The sequence below is a fragment of the Urocitellus parryii genome, chromosome 16, assembly GCF_045843805.1.
Source record: "Urocitellus parryii isolate mUroPar1 chromosome 16, mUroPar1.hap1, whole genome shotgun sequence".
In the NCBI taxonomy this organism is placed as follows: domain Eukaryota; kingdom Metazoa; phylum Chordata; class Mammalia; order Rodentia; family Sciuridae; genus Urocitellus; species Urocitellus parryii.
Window position 1 is genome coordinate 14477451 of NC_135546.1, and position 27206 is coordinate 14504656.

At 47.4% G+C, this 27206-nt stretch overlaps 1 protein-coding gene across 2 annotated transcripts; it reads left to right on the forward strand.

Moving 5' to 3' along the window:
- Window positions 1-653: 653 nt before the first annotated feature.
- Window positions 654-25609, forward strand: Tatdn2 (TatD DNase domain containing 2). 2 transcript variants are annotated; one of them, XR_013342527.1, is made up of 8 exons: window positions 654-1295; window positions 1409-1822; window positions 8211-8699; window positions 17668-18546; window positions 22901-23028; window positions 24593-24776; window positions 24974-25070; window positions 25194-25279. XR_013342527.1 is itself a non-coding variant. In XM_026383117.2 (8 exons), the coding sequence occupies exons 2-7, from the start codon at window positions 1415-1417 to the stop codon at window positions 25332-25334; spliced, it is 2229 nt and encodes a 742-aa protein (XP_026238902.2). In that variant the 5' UTR covers window positions 654-1295; window positions 1409-1414; the 3' UTR covers window positions 25335-25369; window positions 25522-25609. The 2 variants fall into 2 exon arrangements, 1 of the variants encoding a protein (XP_026238902.2); XM_026383117.2 differs by lacking the exon at window positions 24974-25070 and adding an exon at window positions 25522-25609 and having other exon boundaries at window positions 25194-25369.
- Window positions 25610-27206: the final 1597 nt, after the last annotated feature.

Consider the following 27206-nt stretch of genomic DNA (forward strand, 5'->3'; position numbering starts at 1 on the left):
CGACTTGTTGAATCACAGGTGAGCACCATTAGGCAACCAGGCTTATTTGTGGTTTTTAAATGACTGAAGTTGAGCCATCTTCTCATATTTAAGAGCTGTTCCTAATTTATTCATTAGTTATCTTATTGGGAGTATTTCTATCTAGTATGAACATCAGTCTTTTATAATATGATGCAAATTTGTTTCATAATTTGCCCCTTCTTTTGATATTTTTTGTCAGGCGGATATGCTACATTTTGGGGTAGTCTTTGAGATTTCTAATCGCAGTTCTGTCACCTCTGTGTGTGTCATTTGGTCTCTCTGAGCCAATTTCCTTTTTCTGTAAAGTGGGTGATAATGCTAAGGACTTGACGTGGGTTCGACATGCGAATCCGGACATGAAAGCTTCTGGCCAAGGGGGCCGGCCTGAGGCACTGCGGCCGCGCCTCAACTTCGCGCTTTCCGGGCCCACGTGAGTGGCTCCGCCCCGTCTGGCTTATGACCAATACGCAAGCTTCGTAAGGCGTTAGGTCCCGCCTCCACGCCGTTTGACCAAGAGGAGAGCTCCGTCTTGCTCGGAGTTCCGCCCCTTGCCAATTTGAGCAATGGGCTTTCTCCGTTCGGCGCAGGTCCCTCCTCCGCCGCTTGCTGGGCCGCGGGCCGCAGGGCTCCTTCCGGGGGGCGGGCGCCGTGGCGGCAGGAGTGGTCGTAACGCGGGCGGAGGCCGGGCCTGGCTGCAGGACGAGGGCGGGGGGCGAGTGAGCGCCCAGGCGGCGCGGCCGGGCTGGCGTCTCAGCCGCGGCGGCAGGGACGAGTAGACGGCCAGACGGGATAGGGGGCTGTCCTGAGGCGGCGGGCGGAGGCGCCGCCAGCTCCCTAGCGGCGGCGGCGGGCGCCCCTTTCGGCCCGGGGAGGGTCGTCGGGGCCGCTGGAGCAGGGCGGGCTGCGGAGCCGGGTCTGGCCCTGCTCTCCGGCCCGCCCTCGGCGGCAGGGCCTCCCGGCCGCGCGCCCGGCCCGAGGGCTGCGGTTCCGGCCGCCATGTGTGGACCTTAAAGCGTCTGTGGAAGCGCTTTGACATCTGTGAAGGGCTTTGTGTAGCAAACTAAATTGAAGCGCTTAGCAGTCCCGGAAGCGCTTTGAGGTCTGCGAAGTAGCGCGGTGCAAACAGAAGCGCTTGGTGATTACGGAAGCACGTTGTGGGTTTAGGAGCCAACCGAAACCTTTAGTGAATCTCTAATCGTTGGGACTTCTCCGAAGCGCTTTGGCATCTCTGAAACCTTGAGAACTGTGATGGGCAGTGGAAAGAAGAGGGAAAGGTCAGTGAGGCCACCCCGTGGCCTTGACCTTCTTTCTTTCTGGCTTTCCTTACCCAGGGGGTCGGGTGGCGGGAGGGCTGGTGTTGGAATCCAGGCCCCCTTTTGCCTTGCAGGTGCCCATGGCGTCGGAGAGGCGCAAGGTCAAGTACCACTGGAGCAGCACTTCGGAAGGCTGTCCCAGCAAGCGCAGCTGCCTCCGGGAGCCCAGTGATGTGGCCCCCTCCAGCCGGTCAGCTCACAGCTCTGCGTCGCGTTCACGAGGGGGCAGCAGCACCAAGCGCCTGAAAGCACACAAGGAGGACGATGTGGCCTGCTCGCCGAGGTTATCCAGGAGCTCAACTCGACGCAGAAATTCCTCCTCCTCCTCTTCCCATTCCTCGGGCCCAGGTGTGGGCGGGGCCGCCTTCAAAGGCTGCCTGATTCGGAGCGCTCGCGCGTTCCTTTCGTCGAAGGGAACCTCTATGCGTCCTGCCAATCCCTCCCTAGAAGAAATGGCTTCTCTAGAGGAGGAAGCCTGCAGCCTTAAGGTAGGTAGCTGCCACGCCGTGCAGTCGGCGAAGCTTCTTCCACGTGGCTTGAGAGGTTGGGGATGGGAACTTTGGTGGGAGGAGACTCAAAAGGATCTTGTCCTTCAAGGTCTCTGGGGTCTTCCCTACTCCACCCAAATGCGGAAGACTAAGCAGTCTGCCAGGGGTGGCCTGAAGCTCGGTAAAGAGGTACTCTTCAAACTTGGTAGCCTTATGGAACTAGTTGGAAAGCTTTAAAATACTTGTGCTTGCTTCCCACCCCAGAGAAAAGAGATTCTACTGGATCGAGGTGTAGTGTGGGCTTCCACATTTTTTACCTGCTCCCTAGGTAATTGTAAGTGTGCAGCCTGGCTGGAGAATCACTGCAGTAGAAGGTGAATTGCATGCTCAAGCGACAGATGAATCTGTTTTAGTTGGTCATTTTAAGGAATGTTTCCTTTGTATCGAGCTACTCTGAATCGCAGAGCCAAGGAATTTGGTTGTTGGTTGGCTTTGCACCAAAGTCATGGTTTCCAGCATTTTGGGGTTTTGTTTGGAAGTGGTTTTTAAGTTGTTGTTGTTGTTTTTTCTCTTCGGGGAGAGGAAGCCAAGTCTAGTTCCCTATTGGAAACACACAGAGGGTTTCACATGTGCTTGAGGCCCACTGGGGAGTGCTTGAATCAGATTTGAAGAGATATTTATTGAAGGCCTAGTTTGTGTGGTGCAGAGTCACAGGTGTGTGTGATTCTCCTGTAACAAAGACCAGTCTCCAGTTTGCATTGTAAGTTTTGGAGCTTCAGGCCTGAAAAAGTGAGGGGGGACTGTATGTGGGAAAAGTATGTTTATCTTGGGGAGCCCTTTGCCTAAGTGCCAGATTTTATCTGAACTCCGCGCGTGGATTTTTTTTTTAATTCATCAGTTAATGAGCTGAAAAGCTGTCTGACATAAGAACGTGGAATGATTCAAATGTAAATCACGTAAATATGGGGCTTTGCTCATACAACTTGTCATTAATCCCTCCGAGTGGAATTGGACACATTATCCAAATAATATTAGTCGATTATAATTAGCTTCACTGACAAGCCTCATGTCAGGTGGAGGAATTTAAGCTTGTCAGGCAGGAATTTATTTTACTTAGTTTCAGGTGTGCTGCATCCCAGGCTGAGGCTGTGCTGATTGGGGTTTAAGACTAGAGGGTGTGGCCAGGGGTGGAAGTGCACACCTGTAATCCCAACAACTCAGGAGGCAGAGGCAGGAGGATTGCAAGTTTAAGGCCAACAGTCAGAAATTTAGTGAGACTCTGTCTCAAAAACTAGAAGGGACTGGGAACTAGAGTGCCTCTGGTTCAATTTCTAGTGGGCGGGGGAGTTTAGGGTGTGGCCCTTGATCTGGATGGGTCTAATCCTGGGGTGAATCCACATTTTTCTCATCAAAGTCAAAGGAGTTTTAGCCCTACAGGATACACCTGTAATCCTAGAGACTCTGGACAGGCAAGTTCGAGGCCAGCCTGGGCAACTTTGACCTTGTGTCAAAATAAAAAGGGAGGGATGTAGCTCAGTGGGAGAGTGCTATGGATTGAAACACATTGCTGCCAAAAAAAAAAAGTGAAGGACTCTTGATGTCAGAACCTAGTTTAATAGTTTCAGTAAGCACCTGAGAGTAACTGTGTGCCAGGTGCTACTGGATCCCTGAACTCTGATCACATTGTAGTGGGAGGATTGGAGGTCACATGACTGTCCCACAGTGTGGTATATTGGAGCAGAGAGCCTAGGATGGATGCTGGAGAGCTAGGCAGGGCAGATTACTGCATGATTTTAGTAGCTAAGGGAATTTGGATTTTATTCTAAGCAAATTTGGATTGTATTCTAAGCCATTAAAGAGTTCCTATAGGGTTCTGTGCAGAGGAAAGGCAAATTGGCATTGTAGAAAGATTGTCATGCTGAGGGAAGATAACAATCTAATTGTCCATTTCTAGCCCTGCTAAGGTCTCCCTAGAGCTGTATTTATGTCTCTGGTACTTTTCTCCTCCATCCACGCCTTTCACCTTGCACTGCAGTCCTATGAGAACTTTTTTGACTGTTAAATCCTAATGTTTCTGAGCAGGCACACCTAAGGGGCACTGACAGAAAAAGCATGTCCTTCCAAGGTCACCTTGCCCACCTGTTCTCCTGTGTCTGTTCTGTAAACTTTGAGGGATACATATTTGGCTTTGTGTGCCCCACAACCTTCAGCACAGTTGTGTGTGTCAGGATATGAACATTCAGAAGGGAAGATGTTTGAATATTTTTAGTGGTGCTAGGCATTGAACCCACAGCCTCGTGACTGATAGGCAGATGCTCTACTGGCACTGAGCCACACCCTAGCCCCTGGGCATTTCAAAGTCATTAGAGATTCCTGATGGCCAACCTCACTTTGATCCTTTGTTGACTCCAGGGCAACTGAGAAACTTTCTCAAATTCTAATGTTTATAATCCCTCACTTTAAAAAAAAATATTGCTTGGCATATTTATGGGGTAAATGTAATATTTCAGTGCATGTACACAATACAAAATGATCAGATTGGGGTAAATGACATCCATTGCCGCAAACACTTATCATTTCTTTGGGTTGGAAGCATTTAGAATCTATGATCTGGAGGTGTGGCTCAGTGGTTGAGTGCTTGCTTCTACTTGGGCTCAATTCTTAGCACTGGCAAAAAAGAAAGTAAAAAAGAATTGTAGATTTTACATATTGAATTTAAGTTTATCAGTCATAGAATGTAAAATAAATATGCGTTAGTGATAGAGCACATACTCAGCATGTGCAAGGTCCTGGATAGTAAAAATCCATTTTACTAGCTGTTTGGAAATATACAGTTGTTGTCAGGGCCTTTCTTTGTGCCCTGGATGATGGGGAATTTGGATAAAGGTGGAATATGATGCTCAGAAGTTTGGGATTTATTCTATAGACAAATGCAGTGCTTTGGAAGGGTTATAAGCAGAGGCAGGACATTGCGGGATTTGCTGGAGAAGAGATAGGAGGGAGCAGGAAGGGAGCCAGTTAGGAAGCAGGGAAATTGTTCTAGGCCACAAGGGCTGGAGTTCTTGCCTTCAGAGATGCTCAGACCACGTGGTGCTGCCAGGGGAAAAACCGGGAATTATTCCTTTTTAGGCCAAGTGATCTCTTCTTTTGCACTTTCTGCCTAGGGTCTGCCTCATCCTAACTTTTACAGGTTTCTTTCACTTGAACTTGTCTAGTGACCTTCATTTGGTTCTTGTTGTCTCCTGCCTCTGCAGCCTTTGTTAGTGTTTCTCACTCTCATAGTTTCTCTACTTTTCTCGCTTGGTTTCCAGGGTGTTAGGAGAACTTGAGTTTGAGTCCTGTTTCTGCCACCCATAAGCCATGTGGCAGTTTCCCTCTCTATAAAAGAGGGATGACAGCTGCAGTAGTTCTATTCATCATAAATCCATATGAAAATGTAAGGTATGTTAGCTTATTTCTAATTTTTCTTTCTCCTTTAACTACAGTCTTGATCTTTATAGCTGGAATTGGCCAACAGCTGGTGCCTGGATTGAAGGTAGCCTGCTAGGTCCTTAAAATTTTGGAAGACTCCTTTTAAAAATTTGACTCTGGGATGAGGTGTAGATCAGTGATAGAGAGCTTGACTGGCATGCAGGAGGCCCCGTTCCAATCCCCTACAACACTATAAACACACAATTATAACTCTGGAATGGGGGTATGGCTCATAGTAGAGTGTGTGCTTAGCATGTGGAAGCCCTGGGTTCAGTCCTCAGCACCACAAAAAACCACTGAACTTAAGATCTAGGTAATGTCTCCCTCCCCCACTATCTCTTTATCATATACATAAAATAATGCATATATATGTACGCATTTATTTGCAGGGGTCAGGGAAATGGAATCCATGACCTTGCATGTGCTAAGCAGGTGCTCTACCACCCAGCTGCATCTCTAGTTTTATTTTTCTGCTTAGCATTTGTCACTCTCACATAGGTTTCACCAGTTTGTCTTGCCAATCCTCTGGTTTTTCCTTCCCTCACCAACTGGAATATAAGCTCCAGGAAGCAGGCGATTTTGTGTCTTTTATTGAATGTTAAACTCCAGATCTAGACCAGTGCCTGCTGGCAATAATTAGTGCTGAGTACTTGCTGAATGTTTGAGGAATACATTAAGAGATTCCTGGTTTTGCTTGGAAAAACCAGAATCCATAACTCTGGAATCCATAACCAGAATCCATAACTCCCAAATGTTGGCTTGAGGTGAAGAGCAACTACCCCTCAGTGGGTCCCTTCCATGTTGCCTTGCACCTGGCCGGTGGGGAAGAAGAGGGCAGAAATGGAGAAGCAGCTGAAGGCAGGACAGGGCTTTAAAGGATGAGTCCCAACACAAAATGGGACTAGCGCAAGGGTGTAGCATGAAGTGGAAATGTGACATGCTAGTGAATGTCTAAGAAGCTGTGATGGGCCAAGGGTGCAAAGGTGCCAGGGAGCTGGTGATAATAAGAGACACAGGTACTGTAGAAGCGAACTTGGTAGTTAGCTGTACAGCAGGCCCAGAGGTCATCAAGTTTATTTTTTATTTTATTTTTTTTTTTGTACTGGGGATTGAACTCGGGGGCACTCAACTACTGAGCCACTCCCAGCCCTATTTTGTATTTTATTTAGAGAGAGACTCTCACTGAGTTGCTTAGTGCCTCGCTTTTGTTGAGGCTCGCTTTGAACTTGATATCCTTCTGTCTCAGCCTCTTGAGCTGCTGGGATTACAGGTGTGCGCCACCGAGGTTGGCTATTTTTAATATTAGATTTTCATTTCACTTTTTTTTTTTCATAATGTCTCGAATAGCACCCAGGTTTTGCACATGCTACATAAATGTTCTATCACTGAGCAACAGCCCCAGCCCCAGCCCCAGCCCCAGCCCCAGCCCCGGGCTGCTTCTTCGCGTTTATTATACTATTGGCATCAGAGCAGTCTCATGATTTTTCTTTTTTTGGTGGTGTTGTGGCTGGAGCCCATGGCCTTGTGCATGCCAAGGGTGCACTCTACTACTGAGCCACACCCCAGCTTACAACCTCATATTTAAAAAAGCCATGGTATTTTGTAGTGTCTGCTTATTGATGGACATCCCTTGGAGTAAATTCCACTTTTCTGTTGTGGAGGAGTGTTTGCTTTTGAGAGGAATTTAATGAGTTAGAACCAAAAATTATAGGGGTTGTAAAATACATTGGGATAAAGGTAAGTCCAGGTCATAGCTAGGGAGATTTGGAGTTGTATTCTTTTGGAATGGTTCTTTGTGGGGGGAGATTTTTATGGCTAAGCCATGTCCCCAGCCCTTTTTATATTTTGTTTAGCGACAGCATCTTGCAAAGTTGCTTAGGGCCTTGCTGAGTTGCTGAGGCTGGCTTTGAACTCATGATCCTCCCCTTGCATCAGCTTCCCTGGCTGCTGGGATTACAGGTGTGCGCCATCACACCTTCTTATGGAGTGTTGTTAATGCCAGGCTGGTATTAGACTGGATCTGAGTTTTACAGGAAATGAAAATTGCAGATAGCCTAATTTTTTCTTTCTTTTTTTCATTGGTACTGGGGATGGGTCCCAGGGGTGCTTTACCACTAAACTACATCCCCAGCTTTTGTTATTTATTTTGAGGCAGGATCTTGTGAAGTTGCTGAGACTGACTTTGAACTTTCGATCCTCCTGCCTCAGCCTCCTTGGAGTTTTTGGGATTACAGGCGTGCACCACCATCGCCAGGCCAGTCTAGCTTTCCCTATGGACTCCTGGAGTGAGTGGGGCCTGAGAGGCTGAGACTTCACTTAAGTCTCTAAGGACATGGGCAGGGAGGGTCTTGGGAGAGTGGTCCTGTTTCCAACACCAAGATTCTGGTTTCTAACACCAAGGAAGGGTGATGCAGGGCTTTAAGAAGGCTTGGGTGTGGTGGGAAAGCTCATTGAGGACTCCAGAGGCTGGAGTCTGAGAAGTTGGAGTTCCTTGGTACTGCCTTCTGGAAGCTCACCAGGTCCTCAGGTTTCCTTGGCTCTTAGGTGTGGGACTGGGCTGGCTGGGGATCCTGTGAGCTGCTGTTTGGTGTTGTTGTGAAGTATGTGCTGGTCGTGGGCTTCCAGGAGCTTGTTTGTTCCTTCCAGTGGCTGAAGTAAGAGGGGATCATCTGATGAGCTAAGGAGGTGTGGACTATTAGAATAGCTGCCCTGCAGTTCAGTCCCTTCCACAGCAGCACCTCGTCAGTGGGTGGGACAAAACCACCCTCCGGAGAGGAAAGTGACCTGTCTTACCAATGCTCACTTTCCATTTGACTAGTGGAACCACTGCTGATGTCCCATTTGCTAAGTGCTTCGTGTTTGAAATTCTTTTGGGACCACCTTTTCTAAGTCTTTGTGGTTTCTTTTCCCCCACCAGGTTGATTCCAAAGATAGTTCTCGTAACTCCATGAACTCTGAATTTGCAGCTGAAGCTGAGGGTCAGAATGATGGGATGGAAGAAACAAACAAGGTCCAGAAAAGGAAGAGGAATAGGGTTGGGGACCAGGGCTCCGCAGTGATCTACTTGAAGGCTCTACAGGGCATTCTGGGGAAGTCCATGCCCAGAAGGAAAGAAGCTGCCACCCCAAGGGTGAAGCCAAGCCCAGGAGTGCGTCCCAGCCGTGCCGAAGGACCAGCCGGAAGTGTCACGGTCTCTCCTCCTCGGAAAGAAAAAGAGTCGCCTCCAGAGGTCAAAGTGGAGGAGGAACCTCCTGACACGAGCAGCTTCTGTGACAGGAGGGTGATTGTGGACCCTCAGGAGAAGCCAGTTGAGGAGCCACTTGGTGACCGAAGGACAGTCATTGACAAGCCCTCTCCCCCGCTAGAATTTTTGGATGACTCCGACACTCATTTAGAAATCCAAAAGGTAAGTATAGATAAAACCCAGATGCTTGGTACATGCTTTAAGATCTCTTTGATTAAATGAATGTTTTCTAGTTTGCTGCATGATATTTTATCTGTCTATTGTGGTTCTGGGGATCAATCCAGGCCTCATGCATACTAGGAAATCACCCTACCCTTAGCTACGTCTCTAGCCCTCTAAATGTTATTAACTAAAAGCAGAACTTTACTTAACCAGGACTCTAGGAAGCTAGGTGGTGATTATCTTCCAACATTCCTTTTTTTTAAAAAAAATTGTAGTTGGACACAGTAGCTTTATTCAATTTATTTTTTTATGTGGTGCTGAGGATTGAACCCAGGGCCTCACCCGTGCTAGGCGAGTACTCTACTGCTGAGCAACCGCAGCCCACATTCTTTTTTTTTTTTTTTAATATTTTTAGTTATAGATGAATGTAGTACCTTTATTTTTATGTGGTGCTGAAGACTGAACCCAGTGCCTTACACATGCTAGACATGTGCTATACTACTGAGTCACATCTCCAGCCCCCAAGATTCCTTTCAGAGTTAATAATAAACCTCAATTTATTGTCCCCCCCATCCTGCCCCATTTACATGTTTGTTAGAATATGGGTTTGATTGCTGTAGCAAAGCCCAAATGGAAGTGGCTTTAATTGTAGAGGTTGGGTTGAGCGATGACTCCTCAACATCATGGATCCTGCTGCCATCCCTCCATAGTCTTTTGGTGTGAGATGGCTACTCTGAGAGGGCTCGGAGTTTATGACATGAATACTCGGCCAGTAGGAAGAGGAAAAGAGTAATGTGCTTCATCCCTTTTTAAAAATTTTGGTACTGGAGTTTGAACTCGGGGATGCTTTCCCTCTGGGCCACATTCCTAGTACTTTTTTTTATTTATTATTTATTTATTTATTTATTTATTTTATTTTAGTTCTCGGCGGACACAACATCTTTGTTGGTATGTGGTGCTGAGGATCGAACCCGGGCCGCACGCATGCCAGGCGAGCGCGCTACCGCTTGAGCCACATCCCCAGCCCCTTCCTAGTACTTTTTATATTTTATTTAGAGAAAGTGTCTCCCTAAGTTGCTGAGGCTGGCTTTGAACTCATGATATCCTGCCTGAGCCTCATAAGCCACTGAGATTACAAGCATGTGCTACTGTGCCTGGCCATTTCCTCCCTCTTAAGAGCTTATCTCCAGCCAGGTGCTAGTGACTCAGGAGGCTAAGACAGGAAGATCACAAGTTTGATGCCAGCCTCAGCAATTTGGCAAGGTTCTAAGCAACTTAGTGAGACCCTGTCTCAAAATCAAAATAAAAAGATTTGGGAATATGGCTCTGGCTCAGTGCTGAAGTACCTCTGGATTCAATCCTGATACCCCCCCATAAAAAAAAAAGTTATGTGTCACATCTGCCCAAACCTATTGAGAAGAGCTGGAAATCTGGCTAACACCTAGCGCAAGGAAGGCTAAAAAATGATCTTCATTGGGGCAGACTTGCATCCACATCAGTTTCTCTGGCTGTAATAGAAGGGAAGGATGATAACTGGAGGGAAGCTAGTGATTTTTAATATAGCTTTTGTGGTGGGGGAAGGGGCTATTCCTCTGTTGTCCCCATTTCTGCCTATTTTTTTTTGTAAAAAAATATATTTTTAGTTATAGATGGATACAGTACCTTTATTTTAATGTGGTGCTGAGGATTGAACCCAGTCCCTCAAATGTGCTAGGCAAGTGCTCAGCCACTGCACTACAGCTTTAGCCCCAATTTCTGCCCATTCGTCACTGTTGCTCCTCAGTGGCAACCTATTTCAGTCAGCTTTCTTGCTGCTGTGACGGAAAGGCCGGATGAGAACAATTAGAGAAGGAAAAGTTTATTTGGCTCATGGTTTTAGAGGTGTCAGTCCACAGATGGCTGATTCCATTGCTCTGGGCTGGAGGTGAGGTAGCACATCATAGTGGAAGAGTGTGGTGGAGGAAGGGAGCTCAGGACATGGCAGCCAGGAAGCAGACAGCCCCACTCACCAGGGACAAAATAAACACCATAGGCATGCCCCTGTGACCCATCTCCTCCAGCCACACTCCACCTGCCTGCAGTCACCACCCAGTTAATCCCTGTTGGGGTTAATTCACTGATAAAGTTCTCCTAACCCAGTCATTTCACCTCTGAACTTTCTTGTATTGTCTCATACCTAAGCTTTTGGGGGTGTCTCGTATCTGAACCATAACAGCCCTTATCGGCTCTTCCAGCTCTGTGTTTTTGAGTTGCCTCATATTTCTAAATAATACTGTGCTGTTACTGATTTTTCAGTTTTAGAAATCTGTGGATGTCCCCCACAGGGCCATGAGAATTTAGTTTTCTGCTTCCTTTAATAGCACCCACACTGCAGCCTCTCCATGGCATCATTTCTGTGCTTGTTTTTTGCAGTATTCGGATTGAACCCAGGGTGCTTTACCATTGAGCTACATTTATCCCCAGACCTTTTTTGTGTGTTATCTTGAGGCAGGGTCTTGCTGGCTTGCCCAGGTTGGCCTCTAACTTTCAATTCTCCTGCCTCAGTCTGCTGATGGGTGGGGTTACAGGTGAGCACCTCTGTGCCTAGCACAGTTTCTGTCTTCTGTTGTGATGTCTAACTGCCAGGAGGGCCTGGAGCCCCAATATGGCTGTTGGAGTTCTGGGAGTCAGGCCGAGGGCAATGCATGGGTTTCGCTGTCTAGCAGGTATGTGTTGTTCCTGACTGTTCCATAGTCATCTTTCCCAAGTATGAACCTTCTCTTTTGTTGAATGGAGAAAAGGCACACTCATTTGCCTTGGGAGGAGCAGGTAGCTGGGGTATCTCCATCTCTACTTTATTTTGAAGGTCTGGTACCTTCTTCATCTTCTTGGAATCCTGTAGTCTATTTCTGGATTTTCTCCCTGTGTTCTTAGGTTTTGGCCATCTGTGATCTGCTAAGCCAGTAACCATTCATGTGTCTGCTATCTAGCATCCAATTTTTACTTAGTTGCTGTTTACTCTTTATGCTTTCTCCATATAGCTTTATAAAGCCTTTTCTTTTTTTTTTTTAAGAGAGAATTTTAATATTTTTTAGTTTTCGGCGGACATAACATCTTTGTTTATATGTGGTGCTGAGGATCGAACCAGTGCCGCACACGTGCCAGGGGAATGCACTACCGCTTGAGCCACATCCCCAGCCTTTTATTAAGCCTTTTCAAATGCATTTCCTGTGATTTTTAGAAGGGTTTTTGGGTGGGAAGGACAAAAACCACACGTGCTACATATAATTGGAAATCCCACATGAAGGTTTTATAAGCTAATTTCCCCACTAAATGTACATAGTGGCTGTGTTTTCTGTCCTGTAGATTTTTGTCTTGTTGGGTTGCCTACAAACCTAATCATATGGATGAAAATTTCAGTTACATCCACACTCTTTGTTTGACGGGGTGCTTGGGTTGTCTCCCTTGGGTATAGGGTGGATTAATACATGCATGAATATTGGGATAGCATCAAAGCATTTGGGTCCAGATCCTGGCCCTGCTGCCTGAATTGTGTTACTGAGAAAATCACTCACCCTTCTTGAGCCCTGGTTTTGTCCTTAGTCAAAAGGGATAGTTTTTCAAATGTGATCACAGTTAAAAATAATACAGGGGGGGACTGGGGATGTGGCTCAAGCAGTAGTGTGCTCACTTGGCATGCCTGCGGCCCGGGTTCGATCCTCAGCACCACATACAAGCAAAGATTACTTGATTATGTAAGTCCTTCAGGGATTTAGATGATGACATGGTAAGTTTGTGATATATATACTTCTAGTTAGATGTGTGGGTTTTTTTTTGGGGGGGGGGGCTCTCAACCACTGAGCCACATTCCAGTCTCATTTTTGTGTTTAGAGACATAATCTTACTGAGTTGATTAGCACCTCGCCATTGCTGAAGCTGGCTTTGAACTTGTGATCTTCCTGCCTTAGTCTCCCGAGCTGCTGGGATGACAGGTGTGCACCACAGCACCTGGCAAGACGTGTGTTTTTGAAATCACGTTTCCCTACTTTTACATTTCCTTAAAAAGCTTCATCAAACCTTTTCACATGTCTTTGACGTATGTCTTTGTTGTCACTAGAGTTACTTTTTGAATTACTTAATGTGATTTTCTGAACTTCCCTGAGAGAATGAGAGATTCTGACTCAGAAGGTCATTGATGAGACCTGGAAATCTTTCTTTGTTTTAAAGAAATACTGAGCCCTGGTTTTGGAAGTTTGGAGTACAGTCAGAAGACACCATCTGTCCTTCCATCTGAATTGGAATTGGAATTTTATTCTTCATTTATTTTATGGGATGAAACCTAGGGCTTTGTGCATGCTAGGCAAACCCTTTATCACTGAGCCACACCCTGTCTCTTTTTTGACAGAGGGTCTCACTATGTTGTCCAGGCTGGCCTTAAATTCCTGGGCCCAAGCAATCTTCCCTCTGCCTCCTGAATAGCTGGGACCACAGGCATGTGCCACCATGCCCAGCTGCAGTTTTTCCTTTTTCATTTTTAAGTTGGTATGTTATGAACATAACAGTAGGGTTTGTTATATATTCTTACATGCTGACAGTGTAACAGTCTAATTTGGCCAATGTCATTTTCCAGTATTTTCCCCTTTCCCTCCCCACCTTCCCCCTTGGAATTTGATTTTATTAACTCTTACATTTTTAAACCTTTTCCTGGAAAATTTAAAACATTTATGAAATACAGCTACACACCCACTGCTCATCTGCAGCAGAACTCCCTCTAGTCCTGCTAGTCCTGCATTGCTGTATCCCTTTTAAGGCAAATCCTATCTCATCTTTTCATCCATAAATATTTTGGTATGCATCTCTAAAAGGTAAAGGATCTTTATATAAAAAAAAAACAAACCCAAAGCATCCTCATAGGTTTATCATACAGAAACACACACACACACACACACACACACACACACACACTCTCTCTCTCTCTCTCCCCCTCTCTCCCCCTCTCTCCCCCTCTCTCCCCCTCTCTCCCCCTCTCTCCCCCTCTCTCCCCCTCTCTCCCCCTCTCTCCCCCTCTCTCCCCCTCTCTCCCCCTCTCTCCCCCCCTCTCTCCCCCCCTCTCTCCCCCCCTCTCTCCCCCCCTCTCCCCCCCTCTCTCCCCCCCTCTCCCCCCTCTCCCCCCCTCTCTCCCCCCCCTCTCCCCCCCCTCCCCCCTCCCCCTCTCTCCCCCTCTCTCCCCCTCTCTCCCCCCTCTCTCCCCCCTCTCTCCCCCCTCTCTCCCCCCTCTCTCCCCCCTCTCTCCCCCCCTCCCCCTCTCTCCCCCTCTCTCCCCGTCTCTCCCCGTCTCTCCCCGTCTCTCCCCGTCTCTCCCCGTCTCTCCCTGTCTCCCCCCTTCCCCCGTCTCCCCCCCCGTCTCCCCCCCGTCTCCCCCCCCCGTCTCCCCCCCCGTCTCCCCCCCGTCTCCCCCCCGTCTCCCCCTCTCTCCCCCTCTCTCTGCCTCCCCTCTCTCCCCCCCTTGAATGATCAGTTACCCAGTCAGTGATTAAATATCCCATTTTATTTGAAACGGGATCCAAATAAGAGCCATATGTAGCAATTTCTAAATATGGCAAGAATCTTAGTCTCTAGATTCTTCCTTCTCCCTGTTCCGATTTGTTTGTTGTAAACAACAGGGTTATTTGCCAGGCAGTTTCCTGTAGCTGAGATTTTGCTGATGAGTTGTAGCATTTTTAGAATCTGCATATGGTCCTGTTCCTGGAAATTTTACTTCGTATTGTAGCTATTCTCATCACATTGCAGGCACACTGATTTTTCCTTCTTCCTGGAGTTGTTTTGAGATTATTACAACAGCACCTCCAGCTGGTTTACAGGTTCCTGTCTCTCCCCCCCCCCTTGGTGTTGGGGACTGAACCCAGAGCCGTGTGCATGCTGAGCAAGTACTCCGCCACTGAGCTACACCCCCAGCCTGTGGTTCAAAAACAGAAGGAATTTAGTGAAAAGGAGCTTTCTAACACTATCTTGTTTTCCTCTGAGATACAACTCCAGCCCATGGCTTATTCTCTTGAGGAATAAATTTTAGGGCAAAATCTGACGAAACTTCTATATTTTTGGTCATTCTAATCACATTAACTTTTGTTGTTGGGGGAAAAAAAAGTAGAATATTTCTTAATACACAAGAAGATTTCTAAGATATTAAGATTATTTTATAAATAGTACAATCAATTTAAGAGTGGCAAGATATGCCTCTATAGATGTATCTACAAAAGCTGGATTGCAATTATGCTAATTATGTGAGCCCATATGAGAGAGAGAGAGACTTAACTCCTAGGTGTACATATGCTAAAGTAGAGGGACAATTCCTGTGATTGTGCCAGTGTCTCTTAGTGGAACATTCAGGAAAAGCAAAATAATACTCCAAAATTTGTTAAGCTCAGGCAAGATTGCAGTGTTTCATTATCTAGGTTGATGGAAATTTTTCATTATAAGCAACCTAGTCTTCAAAGGATCGTTTTCTCTTATAGATTAATTTTTAAATATGTATTTTTATGAGTTATAGGTGGACACAATACCTTTATTATATTTTTATATGGTGCTGAGGGTCGAACCCAGTGCTTCACGCATGCCAGGTAAGCGCTCTACCACTGAGTCACAGCCCCAGCCCTTTAGATTAATTTTTAAAACTTTTTTTTTAGTTTGCTTTTTATTTTGGTGGTGCTTGGAACCAGGGCCTTATACATGCTAGGCAAGTGCTATACCACTGAGCTATACCCCAGCTCGTTTTGTTTTGTTTTATTTTGAGACAGGTTCTTACTAAACTGTCTAGGCTGGCCTGGGATTTGTGATCTTTTATTTTTTTTAAATGCTGAGGATTGCATCCAGGGCTTCTTGAATGTTAATAAGCATGTGCTTTACTACAGAGCTAAACCCCCAGCCTATCTTCCATTTTAGAAAAGATTCTACTTTTAAGATTTCTGTTCCTCAAGAAAGCAGTAGCAGAAATATAACTGGCAAGTTTAAAATGGGAAATTTATAATTCATTAATTTTTGTTGTCAATATTTATTTTTGGAGTATAAAGATATGAAGAATTAGTATAGACAATAGAAACTTGTTTTTCTGTTTTACGTCAGTTTATCTGAAATGCTGTTTTAGTAGTGATTTATTATTTTTTACCAGAGTGCTGGGTTATTGAATCCAGGGGTGCTGTAATACTGAGCTACATTCCATGCCCTTTTTATTTTTTGTTTTGAGACACTGTCTTGCTGAGTTGCTGAGGCTGGCCTTGAACTTGTGATTCTCCTGCTTCAGCCTCCTGAGTAGCTTGGATTACAGGTCTGTGTCATTGTGCACAGCTCAATTTATTTTAACGTGTTATATTTACTTATAGAAACACTAAAGAAAAGGTCTCCTGCTCAAGCTAGCTGATGGTGGGAATGTAGATGGCTTTATTAACAAGAAACTGTGAGACTGAAGTAAAGTATTTTTTGCATAAGTTTTTATCTGTTTGCTTTAGTACATTTCTTTAGGCCTTGTCTACATCAAAATTATTGGAGAATTAAACATAGACTCCTTTGCCCTCTCTGGACCTACTGAATCACAGTATCTCAGGGTGGAGTTTTTAAGAATCTGTTTTTAGGATGCTCCTCTGGGCTGGTCAGGTAGCTCAGTGGCAGAGCACTTGCCTAGCATGCATGATGAGTTCCATCCCCAGCAATGCCAACAAGAAAAAAGATTCTCTTTTGTTGGTGGGGGTGTGAAGTTGAGCTCTGGAACCACTGCACCATTTATTCTACAGTGTAGTTCTGTGGATATTTATGGGCATTTCCTGTTTGCCCTGCCCTGTTCTGGGCATATCATCTGACCTTGCAGAGCCTGTGTTCTATTAGGGCTAAATTGATTTAATGCAAGATTTGGTTGTTTAGGTAACTATCACTGGTTAGTGGCTTCAATAGAGTTTTATTTTGCTTTCAATTTTGTGGGTCAGGAATTAAGAAAAGTCTGGGTTGGGCAGGTCTCACCTGGCGGCGGGTGTCTTTCACATGTTGCGGGGGCCGCAGTCCTCTGGCTCACCCAGGCTTGTCAGCCAGGTTGTGGGCCACCTACTGACACCTACGTAGCAGGCTTTTTGGCAGAGTGTCTTTAGTTCTGTATCAATTCTCCCCAGTGCTGGCTTCGCCGAGGAGCAAGGTGGGAGCCCCATGAAGGTACACTACTTCTCTTTTGCATTCTAGTGGTTGCAAGTGAGTCACTAGTAACCCAAGGGGAGAGTTACAGATCCCGTTTCCCAGTGAGGGGTTGTGTCAGATAGCTGGAGGGTACATCTTAGTTCCAATGGTTGTGGTTTTGCGTCTTGAAGGTATTGGAGCTGTTTTTCAGCATCACTACTTTCTCACTGTTCTGGAGAGCACTGTTCCCAAGAGGGATCATTAGAATAAGGACACAGGTGAAGCATCTTCTTCAGGGTGGCATTATGACACCATGGTCATGGGTTTATTCCCTGAGCCTTCTGTGTGTCACAGCTGCCGCCTGGCCCACTTCTGAAAGTTGTAAGCTGAGGAGCCATCACAAGGCCTCCAGTGTGGCCTGAGAAAGGAGCCAGAGTTGGTGTTCTTCTGGTGCCTGTGTGTATCAGTCTGTTTCCTGCTGCTAATAAAACAGGGTCACAGCCTGAGTAAGTTATAAAGAGGGTTATTTTAGCTCAGTCTTCTGGTTTGGATCTTGAGATTAAGAGGCCATGTCTGGTGATGGCCTTGCTGGTAGAGACTGAGGTAGGGCAGGGCATCACCCCCACGTGGTGAGAGACAGGGAGCCCGTGTCTTCCAGTCTCTTCCTTCTCATGAAGCTACCATTCCTTCATCTTGGGGGCTCCACCCATCTAATTAGGTGAGGATCTCACCTAATTCCAGCCAGTTAGAGTGGCTGCCCATGTACCCCCAGCATTGACAGAGTTCTGTTCCCACGGGACAGTTGACCCATTGGTGTTTCTTTTCTTTTCTGCAGCATCAGGAGAGGGAGGTGGTGATTGAGCACCCCTCTTCAGGAAGCGACTGGTCTGATGTGGATGAGGTCTCCACGGTCAGATTCTCTCAGGAGGAGCCCATCTCGCTGAAGTACTCTGCAGTTCCAGAGCCTTCTTCTTTCCCCACTGATTATGTCATGTACCCCCCTCATTTGTACAGTAGTCCTTGGCGTGACTATGCCAGTTACTGGGCCAGCAGCCTCAAGACTCCTGGCCATCCCTCTGTGGGCAGCAGCCAGGACACGGCGCAGGCTGGGACAAGCAGCCACAGCCTCCTAAGTGATTATCCCCCCACCTCCACAGTGAGCTCCCAGAGCACCTCCAGAGACCTGGAGGCCACGAATGAAGGCAGATCCCAGAATTCCCGTTCCCTGCGTTTCTCCAGAAGCTCCATAGAAGAAGTGAAGGAGAAAAGAACATTCCGAGAGGAGTCTCCACCTCGTCCCTGTGGTGGTCAGGCATCTGGCTCTCTGCCACGGAGCCACTGGGAGTCCAGCCTGGAGGAGGGCTTCATAGACACCCACTGCCACTTGGATATGCTGTACTCCAAGTTGTCTTTCAAGGGGACCTTTACAAAGTTCAGAAAGATTTATAGCAGCTCCTTCCCCAAGGAATTCCAGGGTTGCATCTCTGACTTCTGTGACCCTCGGACCCTGACGGACTGCCTGTGGGAGGAGCTGCTGAAGGAGGACCTGGTCTGGGGGGCCTTTGGCTGTCACCCCCATTTTGCACGTTACTATAGTGAAAGTCAAGAGAGAAATTTGTTGCAGGCCTTGAGGCACCCCAAGGCTGTGGCCTTTGGGGAAATGGGCTTGGATTACTCTTACAAGTGTACTACGCCCGTCCCAGAGCAGCACAAGGTAACCAGGCTGTCTGTGGTCACTTGTTACGTTTATGTCTTTATCCCTTTAGCTGTTGAGACCTAACAGTGAGGTTTCTCTATTTCTAGAACTAACGAACTTATAATTCCTGTCCAGATCTGTGGATGTCATTTGTCAAATACTTTACAAGCCATTTCTTATCTTTCAGCCCTTTTTGAGTCTCTTGTTTTGTGGAAGTGGGGATGGAATCTAGGCACCGAGCTGTGCCCCAGCTCACCAGCATGCTTGGGGATCAGGGAGGAGAGGTGTCTTCCGACTTCTCATGGCTAACAGCAGCATGAACCTTTCCTTCTTGGGAAGCAGCCAACTTTGGGTTTTGTTTTTGTTTTTTAAAGTTAAATATGTTCATTGCAGGATATTTGAAAAGTGCCAAAAAATTATGTGTAAAGATCATTCTCATTCACCCTAAGATTTTGACTTGCCATCTGGTCATTCTTTTCCGAAAGCCCAGTACTTTTTGAGCATGGCTTTGTGAGGGTAAGACTCCTTGCAGCATTTCAGTGGAAGTTTCTGATTGGGGAGGAGAAAGACTCTCTCCCCTTGTCCCACTTGGTGCCCCAGGTGGAGTTTGTAGCTGGACGGTGTCACTCTCCTGGGATTGTATAGAGGCTTGCTGGGTTGGTCTGGATCCCAGTAGGCTCCAGGACTGGAGTGGAAGGTCCCCCTGTGCAGAATTTGGCTCACCCGCTTCTCCTTCATTGCTGTCACATCTGGCTCGAAGTGTAATTTATTAGCCAGAAGTGAAGACTAAAACAGCTAAGGTTGAACACAGGGGAAAACAGATTTTTAGGAAAATGAAACAAATGTTTAATATTCTGCTTTCACAACTGGTGTTTATGGTGCAGGGTGGGGATGATATGGAAAGAGCAGCAGTTCAAGCAGAAACACAGGAGTATTATACTGAATAGTATAGCTGATGCTCAGTGGATGCTAACTTGGTTCCAGGAAATGTGATAAGTATTACACAGTACCTTTTTTTTTTTTTTTTTAATTATAAGGATCAGCAAGTGTGGTGCGTTCCTATGATCCCAGTAAGTAGAGAGCTGAGGCAGGAAGATCACAAGTTCAAGGCCAGCCTCAGCAATTGAGCAAGACCCTGTCTCAAAAAATAAAAAGGACTTGGGGGTGAAACTCAGTGGTAGAGCACCCTAGGTTCAATCCCAGAACCAAAAAAATAATAGCAATAAAACAAACAATTGATTTCTATTATCTAATATTTTCTGGAAGGAGTAGGGGGGAGAGAGGAATGCTAAAGAATTGGAAATAAATGCTGTTAACCAGAGCTAACTACTACTTTTTCCTTGTGTTGTATTCCCACATTTAGCTATCTAAACCTTCAAAGGTAGATCCCAGACAGTTGGTGTCTAACTTGTAAGTTGCACACATCAGACAATAGAATTCTTTGGTTCAAAAGCCAGAATGGAGCTTCCTTCCCCTCCCCGATGCGCCTGCCTCCATTTGTGCTGGACTGGAATTAATTGTGGAGGTAGCAAGTGTGCAAGCAGTGCCTGAGGCTTCCCCCAGGAGAGATGGGTTAACTCTCCATCCCTGGAAATAATGGCTCAGTTGGGAAGCAGAGTTCATGCAGGCCATGGAAGTAATTATGCTGGGTAAATAATTTACCTGCCTTTCATTCACTCTTCTTTGTCATCTGATGAGAACAAATGCTTGTAAAATAGCTCCAGCCACAAGTTCCTGTATGCTAGAGAAAGCTTCCTCCATCTTTAATGTATTTGTGTTTTTTTTTTTTTTTTTTTTTTTTTGGGTACTGGGGATTGAACCCAGGGGCTCTTTACCGCTAATCTATATCCCCAGCGCGGCCCCCCCCCCCCGCCTTTTTAAAACTTTTTTTAGGTATAGGTGAACACAATATTTTTATTTTTATGTAGTGCTGAGGATCGAACCCAGTGCCTCACACATGCTAGGTGAGCGCTCTACTTCTGAGCCACAACCTCAGCCCTTTTTATTTTGAGACAGGGTCTCACCAAGTTGCTGAGGCTGGCCTCGAACTTGTGATCCTCTTGCCTCTGCCTTTTGAGTTGCTGGGATTATAGGCGTGTACCACTATACTGGGCAAAATTTGAATATTTCAAGAAACATTACACATTTAATGTTATTTCCCTTGGAAAGTTGCAAGGGATAGTGGTGGCTTGCCTTAAAATTACCTATCAAAAATCAAGGAAATGTGTATTACATATAATGTGCTTTTTTTTGTACTGGGGATGGAACCCAGGGATGCTTAACCACTGAGCTGCATTCCCAGCCCTTTTAATAATTTATTTAGAGATAAAGCCTCACTAAGTTGCTGGCTTTGACTTCATGATCCTCCTGCTGAACCTCCTGAGCTGCTGAGAGTACAAGTGTGTGTCACTGCATCTGGCACATATATATGCTTTTTAAAAAAAGGAAATTACAAAGGGAATAGTGCTGAGAACCACAGCCGAGTCAGGATGGCACCAGAAGGAGTGGTTAGGAGGTGATGCCAGTGAGCCATTAAGATGATGATAATTAAGTTATAATTGCTGTGACTGGATGATGCTGGATTGGGACAGGCTGTGTATTGAGTTGTATATGGACCCCTGCTGTCCGGCAATAGGGTGACTCCAGGAATAAGGTGGTTCCTGCTGCCTCTGGGCTCTCCCTCAGGAGAGTTCCCCGAAAGTGTGCATGGAGTGCTGGTGGAGTTCGGGCAATAAAGGAGTTCCTGTTTGTACCTACAAGTGCCTCGTGGCGGCTGGGTTATTTTGTGCCCAGCCAGATTGTGGCAGTTTGAATTTCTTTCTAGTTTTAAAAGTTTTGCCATTTCATTTAACTATACTTTGAAAAATATGCTTTTTGATAGCTATGCAATGTTCCACTGCAAGGTTATAGTTTTTTAGAGGCATCAAGTAGAAGGTGGAATTGGAGTATTTTGAAACCTGCCTCTGAGGGTTCAGGGAGGGGCAGATGAACAGGCAGCAAATGTATCTGGGCCACACCTGTAGTTGCTACCTGCTCTTTAAAACCCCTACTGAGCATTCTATAATTCTGGTGTCTGTGGTCATTTTCCTTTAGTTGAAAACACAGGTCAAACTAAAGGTGCATCAGAGTTAGTATTGGCTAGTGTCACTATTGTAGGAAGAGGTGGCATGAGAATTAGACTTGTAAATGTCATTTTCTGGTCGATATCACTTGACTCTTGTACCAAAAATGTCTTCGTATTCACTGCTAAAAATGCAAACATGAATTATATTCTACAGTTGAAAAAACTGCTCATGGACGCATTAGGTTTCAGATGTGATGATTTGTTCATAATTAATACTTGTGTTCTTAATCAACCTGGTCTTGTTACAGGACAGAACATTAAATTGTCAACAACGTGTGCATTTTACTAGCAAGGATTTAAAAGTGGCTAGAGTTAAAAAGAATGGAGTTGGGGCTGGGGATGTGGCTCAAGCGGTAGCGCGCTCGCCTGGCATGCGTGCGGCCCGGGTTCGATCCTCCAGCACCACATACAAAGATGTTGTGTCCGCAAATAACTAATAAATAAATATTTAAAAAAAAAAATAAAAAGAATGGAGTAGCTGGGCAAGATGATGCATACCTGTAATCCCAGGGGCTCAGGAGGCTGAGGCAGGAGGATTGCCGAGTTCAAAGTTGACCTCAGGCACTAAGCAACTCAGTGAGACCCTGTCTCTAAGTAAAATACAAGACTGGTGATGTGGCTCAGTGGTTGAGTGCCCCTGAGTTCAATTCCCAGTTACCCCCCCTTCGCCCCCCCAAAAAAAGAATGGGAGTGGCTGTGTAGGTATTGACCTAGAAGGGTATCCAGCTTGGGTCAAGCAAAGGAGGCAAGCTGTAGTAAATAGTGTTTATTTCTTTGAGAACCACCAGGCATTATGCTGGAGGGCACATGGGTGTACAGCCCTTTTGAATAGGGAAAGGTTTGAAAGTTGGTACCTTCTTGGTAGTGGAGGTGGGCACAGCCATGTGCAGGACTTTAACTTTGCCCTTTATGTTCTCCATCCCTGTCTTGCTACTATGTCCTAAGTAAGCCTTGTGAGCAGTGACTGGGCACCTGCTTCCCTGTTGGCACTCTGGCACTACAGCTTCTGGCTGCCTATCACTTGCCTTCGCCACCTGCTGGGCTCCTGCAGCGCCTCCTGTAGGAGCTTGTGTATACTGCAGGTGCTTGGAGCACTCCCTAGCTCTATAGAAAAAACCGAGTACGTGTCTGATCGTCACTCTATTATATAATTTGAAAATAGAGAATTGGGGACCACAGGGGTTCAAGAAGCAGTGGACTCTGAAGTGCTACTAAGCGGCCGGTGTTTGTCCCTTTGTCTCCTCCCAGGTATTTGAGAGACAGCTGCAGCTGGCCGTGTCTCTAAAGAAGCCCTTGGTCATTCATTGTCGAGAAGCTGATGAAGATCTGTTGGACATCATGAAAAAATTTGTACCTTCTGACTACAAGATCCATAGGTCAGGAGGCTGCTGCTTCAGCGGGACATGAGGCTCTTCCCTGTCTGGGACATTAGTTGGAAAGAGGAGAGCTCAATGAGGAACACAGTGGTCGTGTGTCTTTTCTTCTCTCTTTTTGAGGCCCCTTTGGGATCTGAACCCATATTATGTCTTATTTGGCATGTTTTCTGAGGAGTCAAGTATTAAGTTGAACCATGTGAAGCTTCTGAGGATTGAGAAACTTGCTTGTTTTTTGCTCACAGTGACTTCATTTGGCCTTTGGTTTGAGCTAATACCTAGAAACTGCCAGTGGGCAGAAAGGGGATTTCAGTTCTCAGAAATGAGGACCACTGACCCCAGGAGAGGCTGCGGTGGGGTCCAGCACATGGCACTCTGGGGCACCAGAAAAGATACTACTTTCCTGTATTGAATTTGAAACTCCCCCACAGTTAGCATTAAAGTCCCAGGGTGTGTTTTATCTGAACGGCATCTTTAAGTTCTTCAGCTCAGTTTGGTAAGCTGCCTTGAACTCCTACCACCTGTGTGTAACAGTGGTGGCCTGGCTCAGGGATGCCCCAGGGGAGCTGCCCAGATATACCTGGATCACTTTGGGCTTTTGTGTATGTTGAGAGTGGACTGAGCTGGGCTGTGCACAGTTGGGCCTTTATTTTGCCATGGATGGGATGGTCAGGAGGTGACGCCTGAGCTGGGGTGTTTTTTTTTTTTTTTTTTCTTGGGATTCATCCAGGGGTTAACCACTGAACCACATCCCCAGCACTTTTCTTTAATTTTATTCTGAGGCACAGTCTAGCTGAGTTGCTTAGAGTTTTGCTTAGTTGCTGAGGTTGGCTTTGAACCTAGGATCCTACTGCCTCTGAGCTTTCTTAATGATGGGTAAGAAGGGAGTCCAGAGCCCAGAAGAGGCCTTCTCAAAGCAGAAGAGCAGTTGGGAATTTCAGGCCTCTGCTGCCTTTTGGGTGCCTAAGGAGACAGAGCAGGTGGCACACCCCAGAAGAGGGACATAGGCCCTCGGCTCTTATGAACTGGTTGGATTTTCATTGCCTCTTTTTGGGCTGACTTTAAGGGAATGTGAGTGGTGGTAGGCACACCAGGGCTAATTCAGCCCAGTGGGGTGTTGTTGGAGGAAGCCCTGAATTTTTACGTGGGGTAACTGCGTATGTTGCACTAGGAGCATTAAACAGCTGCACGTTTGGAGAAGAAAATTCACCTATGGCCCATTCTCCAGTGTGTTTGTAGTTCAACAGTAGGCCTCACTGTTACGTACTTGGGAGGACTGGTTTTAATTCTTTAGGTTCCTTTGTGCTGCTGCTGTGTGTTGTTCACAGTGGTGGTTTTAAGTGGGTGTATCGTGTTGTGCAGTAGGAGAGGGGCTCGTGAGCACCGCTCCCCCAGTGGCAGCTTGGGTCTGGTGGTGTTGGAACCCCCTCTTGTGTGTGTACTTACTGTGGCATTCTTCCCTTGGATGCAGCCTCTCCATTTCTGGGACTCCTAAATGGGGTAACCAGCTTTAGGGTTGCTGCCAAGGGCACTAGGGGCAAGCCCTGACCTAGAGCTCTCCCCACAGGCATTGTTTCACCGGCAGCTACCCGGTCATTGAGCCCCTGTTGAAGTACTTTCCCAACATGTCAGTGGGCTTCACGGCAGTCCTGACCTACTCCTCCGCCTGGGAGGCCCGGGACGCTCTGAAACAGATTCCACTGGAGAGAATCATTGTGGAAACAGATGCCCCTTACTTCCTGCCTCGCCAGGTAGGGGTGTCTTCAGGCTGAGTCGAGGCACTGAAGAGAGAGGGTGGGGAGGGAGGTGGTCATCTGTTAGGGTTGGCAGGGCCAGAGCCCCAGTGACTTCCAGGCCCCACCCTGGGCTGTGTAGATGTTTCCTTGTTGCTCTGCAGAACCGAAAGTCAAGGGGGCTGAGAAGCTGAAGGGTAACCGCTCTCTTCCAGGCAGTGCAAAGCCCTACCCTGTAGAGGGCAGTCCACGGAAGCGTGGGACCCTGCTCACCCAGAGCCCCCCTGACTAGGACTCTCCCTGCACCTGCAGGTAAAGGGGTCTCTGCAGGGCAGCCCCGAAGAGGTCCTTGCTGGGGAAGGGACGGGAGGGAGTCCTGCGTTCCGGCTGTGCACAGAAAGCACAGCGATGTTCTGAATGTTTGGTGTCTTCCAGGTTCCCAAGAGCCTTTGCCAGTACGCCCACCCGGGCCTGGCCCTGCACACGGTCCGAGAGATTGCCAGGGTCAAAGACGAGACGCTCTCCCGCACACTGGCCACTTTGCGTGAGAACACCAGCCGCCTCTACAACCTCTGAGCAAGGAGGGTGCCCTCAGGAGTCGCCCAGGAAAGGTCATGAGATTCACATGATGTGCTCTGTAAAAATCAGGAGAAGAAGGTCTTTGGCTGCCTTATCTTAACCTAGACAATGTGAACACGTGAGTTTGATGCCTGACTTGTGCTTAATGAACTTGGCCTGGAACAGTCTTCCTTCTCTCTTCCAGACCCTGCAGGGCGACCAGTGGTCCCTCAGAACATTGGCCGACCTCCAGCCCCACCTGTGTCCTGGGTCAAGGATGTGTCTGCGGAGCCCACTGGGACAGAGGGAACCAGGACAGGCTATCTGCTTGCGATCTCGTCTCAAGGCTTCAGCTTCTGGCTGGCGGATGGGTGGCCGCGGAGGGTAGGTGCTGCGGGAACAGCATCTGGGCTCTGCCTGCCAGCCAGGGTGCTCCAGGGCAGTCAGCAAGAGTAGAGTGTGACCGAGGGTCTAGAGTGTGCCAGTCCGGGTCTCTCTTCCCTGCAGCCTGTGTTTTAAGCAGTGTGTGAATAAAGTCGCCTCCTGCTCGCCGCAGCACATGTGGGCGTGCAGCTGGGCCCCTGCTTCTCAGTTATGGAAATGGACTCCCATGTGGGGAATGTCTCGGGAAAACTCACTGCTCCGAGGTTTGTTTCTGGGAACCAGCAAGGCTGCACCCTTCCCTGGATAGCTCTCGCGTTTCCCTGTCACTGTTCCTTTGTCGACTCCAGTGTGGGCACAAGTGGGAGGATTGTGGCTGCGTTCCAGTTCCACCATACAAGTATGGAGGGATGCAGTGGGCGCTCGTTGTCCATGGGAAGTGCTGGCTGGCAGAGGTGCAGGGCAGACTGGGGCACTGAGGAAGCTGTCCCCACTTACAGAAGCCCCAAGGCTGCTGCTTGGTGTGGTAAAGGGTTAGGGTTAAGTCTGCAGCGTGAGGTCCCTGCCAACTGGGTGCTAGGGGCCTAGCTGCCCCTGCTCCCTCTGGATTGCTTGACCACGTAGCTATCCGTCGAGGGCCCACCCAGGTGGACAGCTGAATTCACACAGGTCTTGGGGCTCCCTGGGGTGGTGCAGCATCAGCAGGCTTCTCTCTCCCAGTGTCCCTTGCCTTTGCCGCCTCTGCTGTGTGTGTGTTTTGGGAGAGGGCCTTCTGTTGGACTTGGAGCAGCCGAGTCATCTCAAGTTCAGAGCTCTGCTCTGCTCTGCTCTCTGCTGTGCCTTGGAAAGGTGTGTGCCTCACAGGCCCCAGAGGTTATGATGGCCAGAGGTCAAGTGTGAGTGGACTCCTGAGCTTTGTTCAAAAGGGTCCTCACCCTTATCTGCAGTTTATTGGAAGCTTACATTGTACAAGCAGTTCCTTACTGTGGATTCCTCTAGGTGTTTCTCGAAGGCACATCTGAAACCTGTAAGCTGAAGGGGATGGATTTACTATTTCCTTTGTGCAATGTGTACCGTTGCAACACAGTAGCTGGCCTGGGAAGCAGGCCTCGGTGTCCATCTCCTCGGTGTTTTTGTGCCTCAAAGTGGCCAGTGTGGGGAAATTGGGGGGCCTTCGTTGCTTGTTGGAAATATTTAGGGGGCTGCCAAGTCTATCAGAAGGCTTTATTATCATCCAGGTGAACAGCAGCATAGCCACGTCCTTCAAGGACAACCCCTGTAAGTCAGCACTGCCTGCTTGTGAGGCATACTGTGTGATGTCTCTGAACTCGGTCCCCTGCCGGGGAAGAGCACAGGATGCTGTCTGCCCGCTTTCTCCCAGGACTTGGGACTGTTGTGTACGCGGGTCACACGGTGAAACCTTATCTCTGTGGGGCTGGTGGCGGTTTGGCCTTGTGTTAGGTTCTGTTGGTGGGTGGCTGGCTTGATGGCTCTTACTTGCTGCCAGGG

Coding starts and splice junctions, on each gene's coding strand:
- Tatdn2 (XM_026383117.2), top strand. CDS start 1,415: ATGGCGTCGGAGAGGCGCAAGGTCAAGTACCACTGGAGCAGCACTTCG. Junction 1,823..8,210: donor AGGAAGCCTGCAGCCTTAAG/GTAGGTAGCTGC, acceptor TTCCCCCACCAG/GTTGATTCCAAAGATAGTTC. Junction 23,029..24,592: donor TCTGACTACAAGATCCATAG/GTCAGGAGGCTG, acceptor CTCTCCCCACAG/GCATTGTTTCACCGGCAGCT.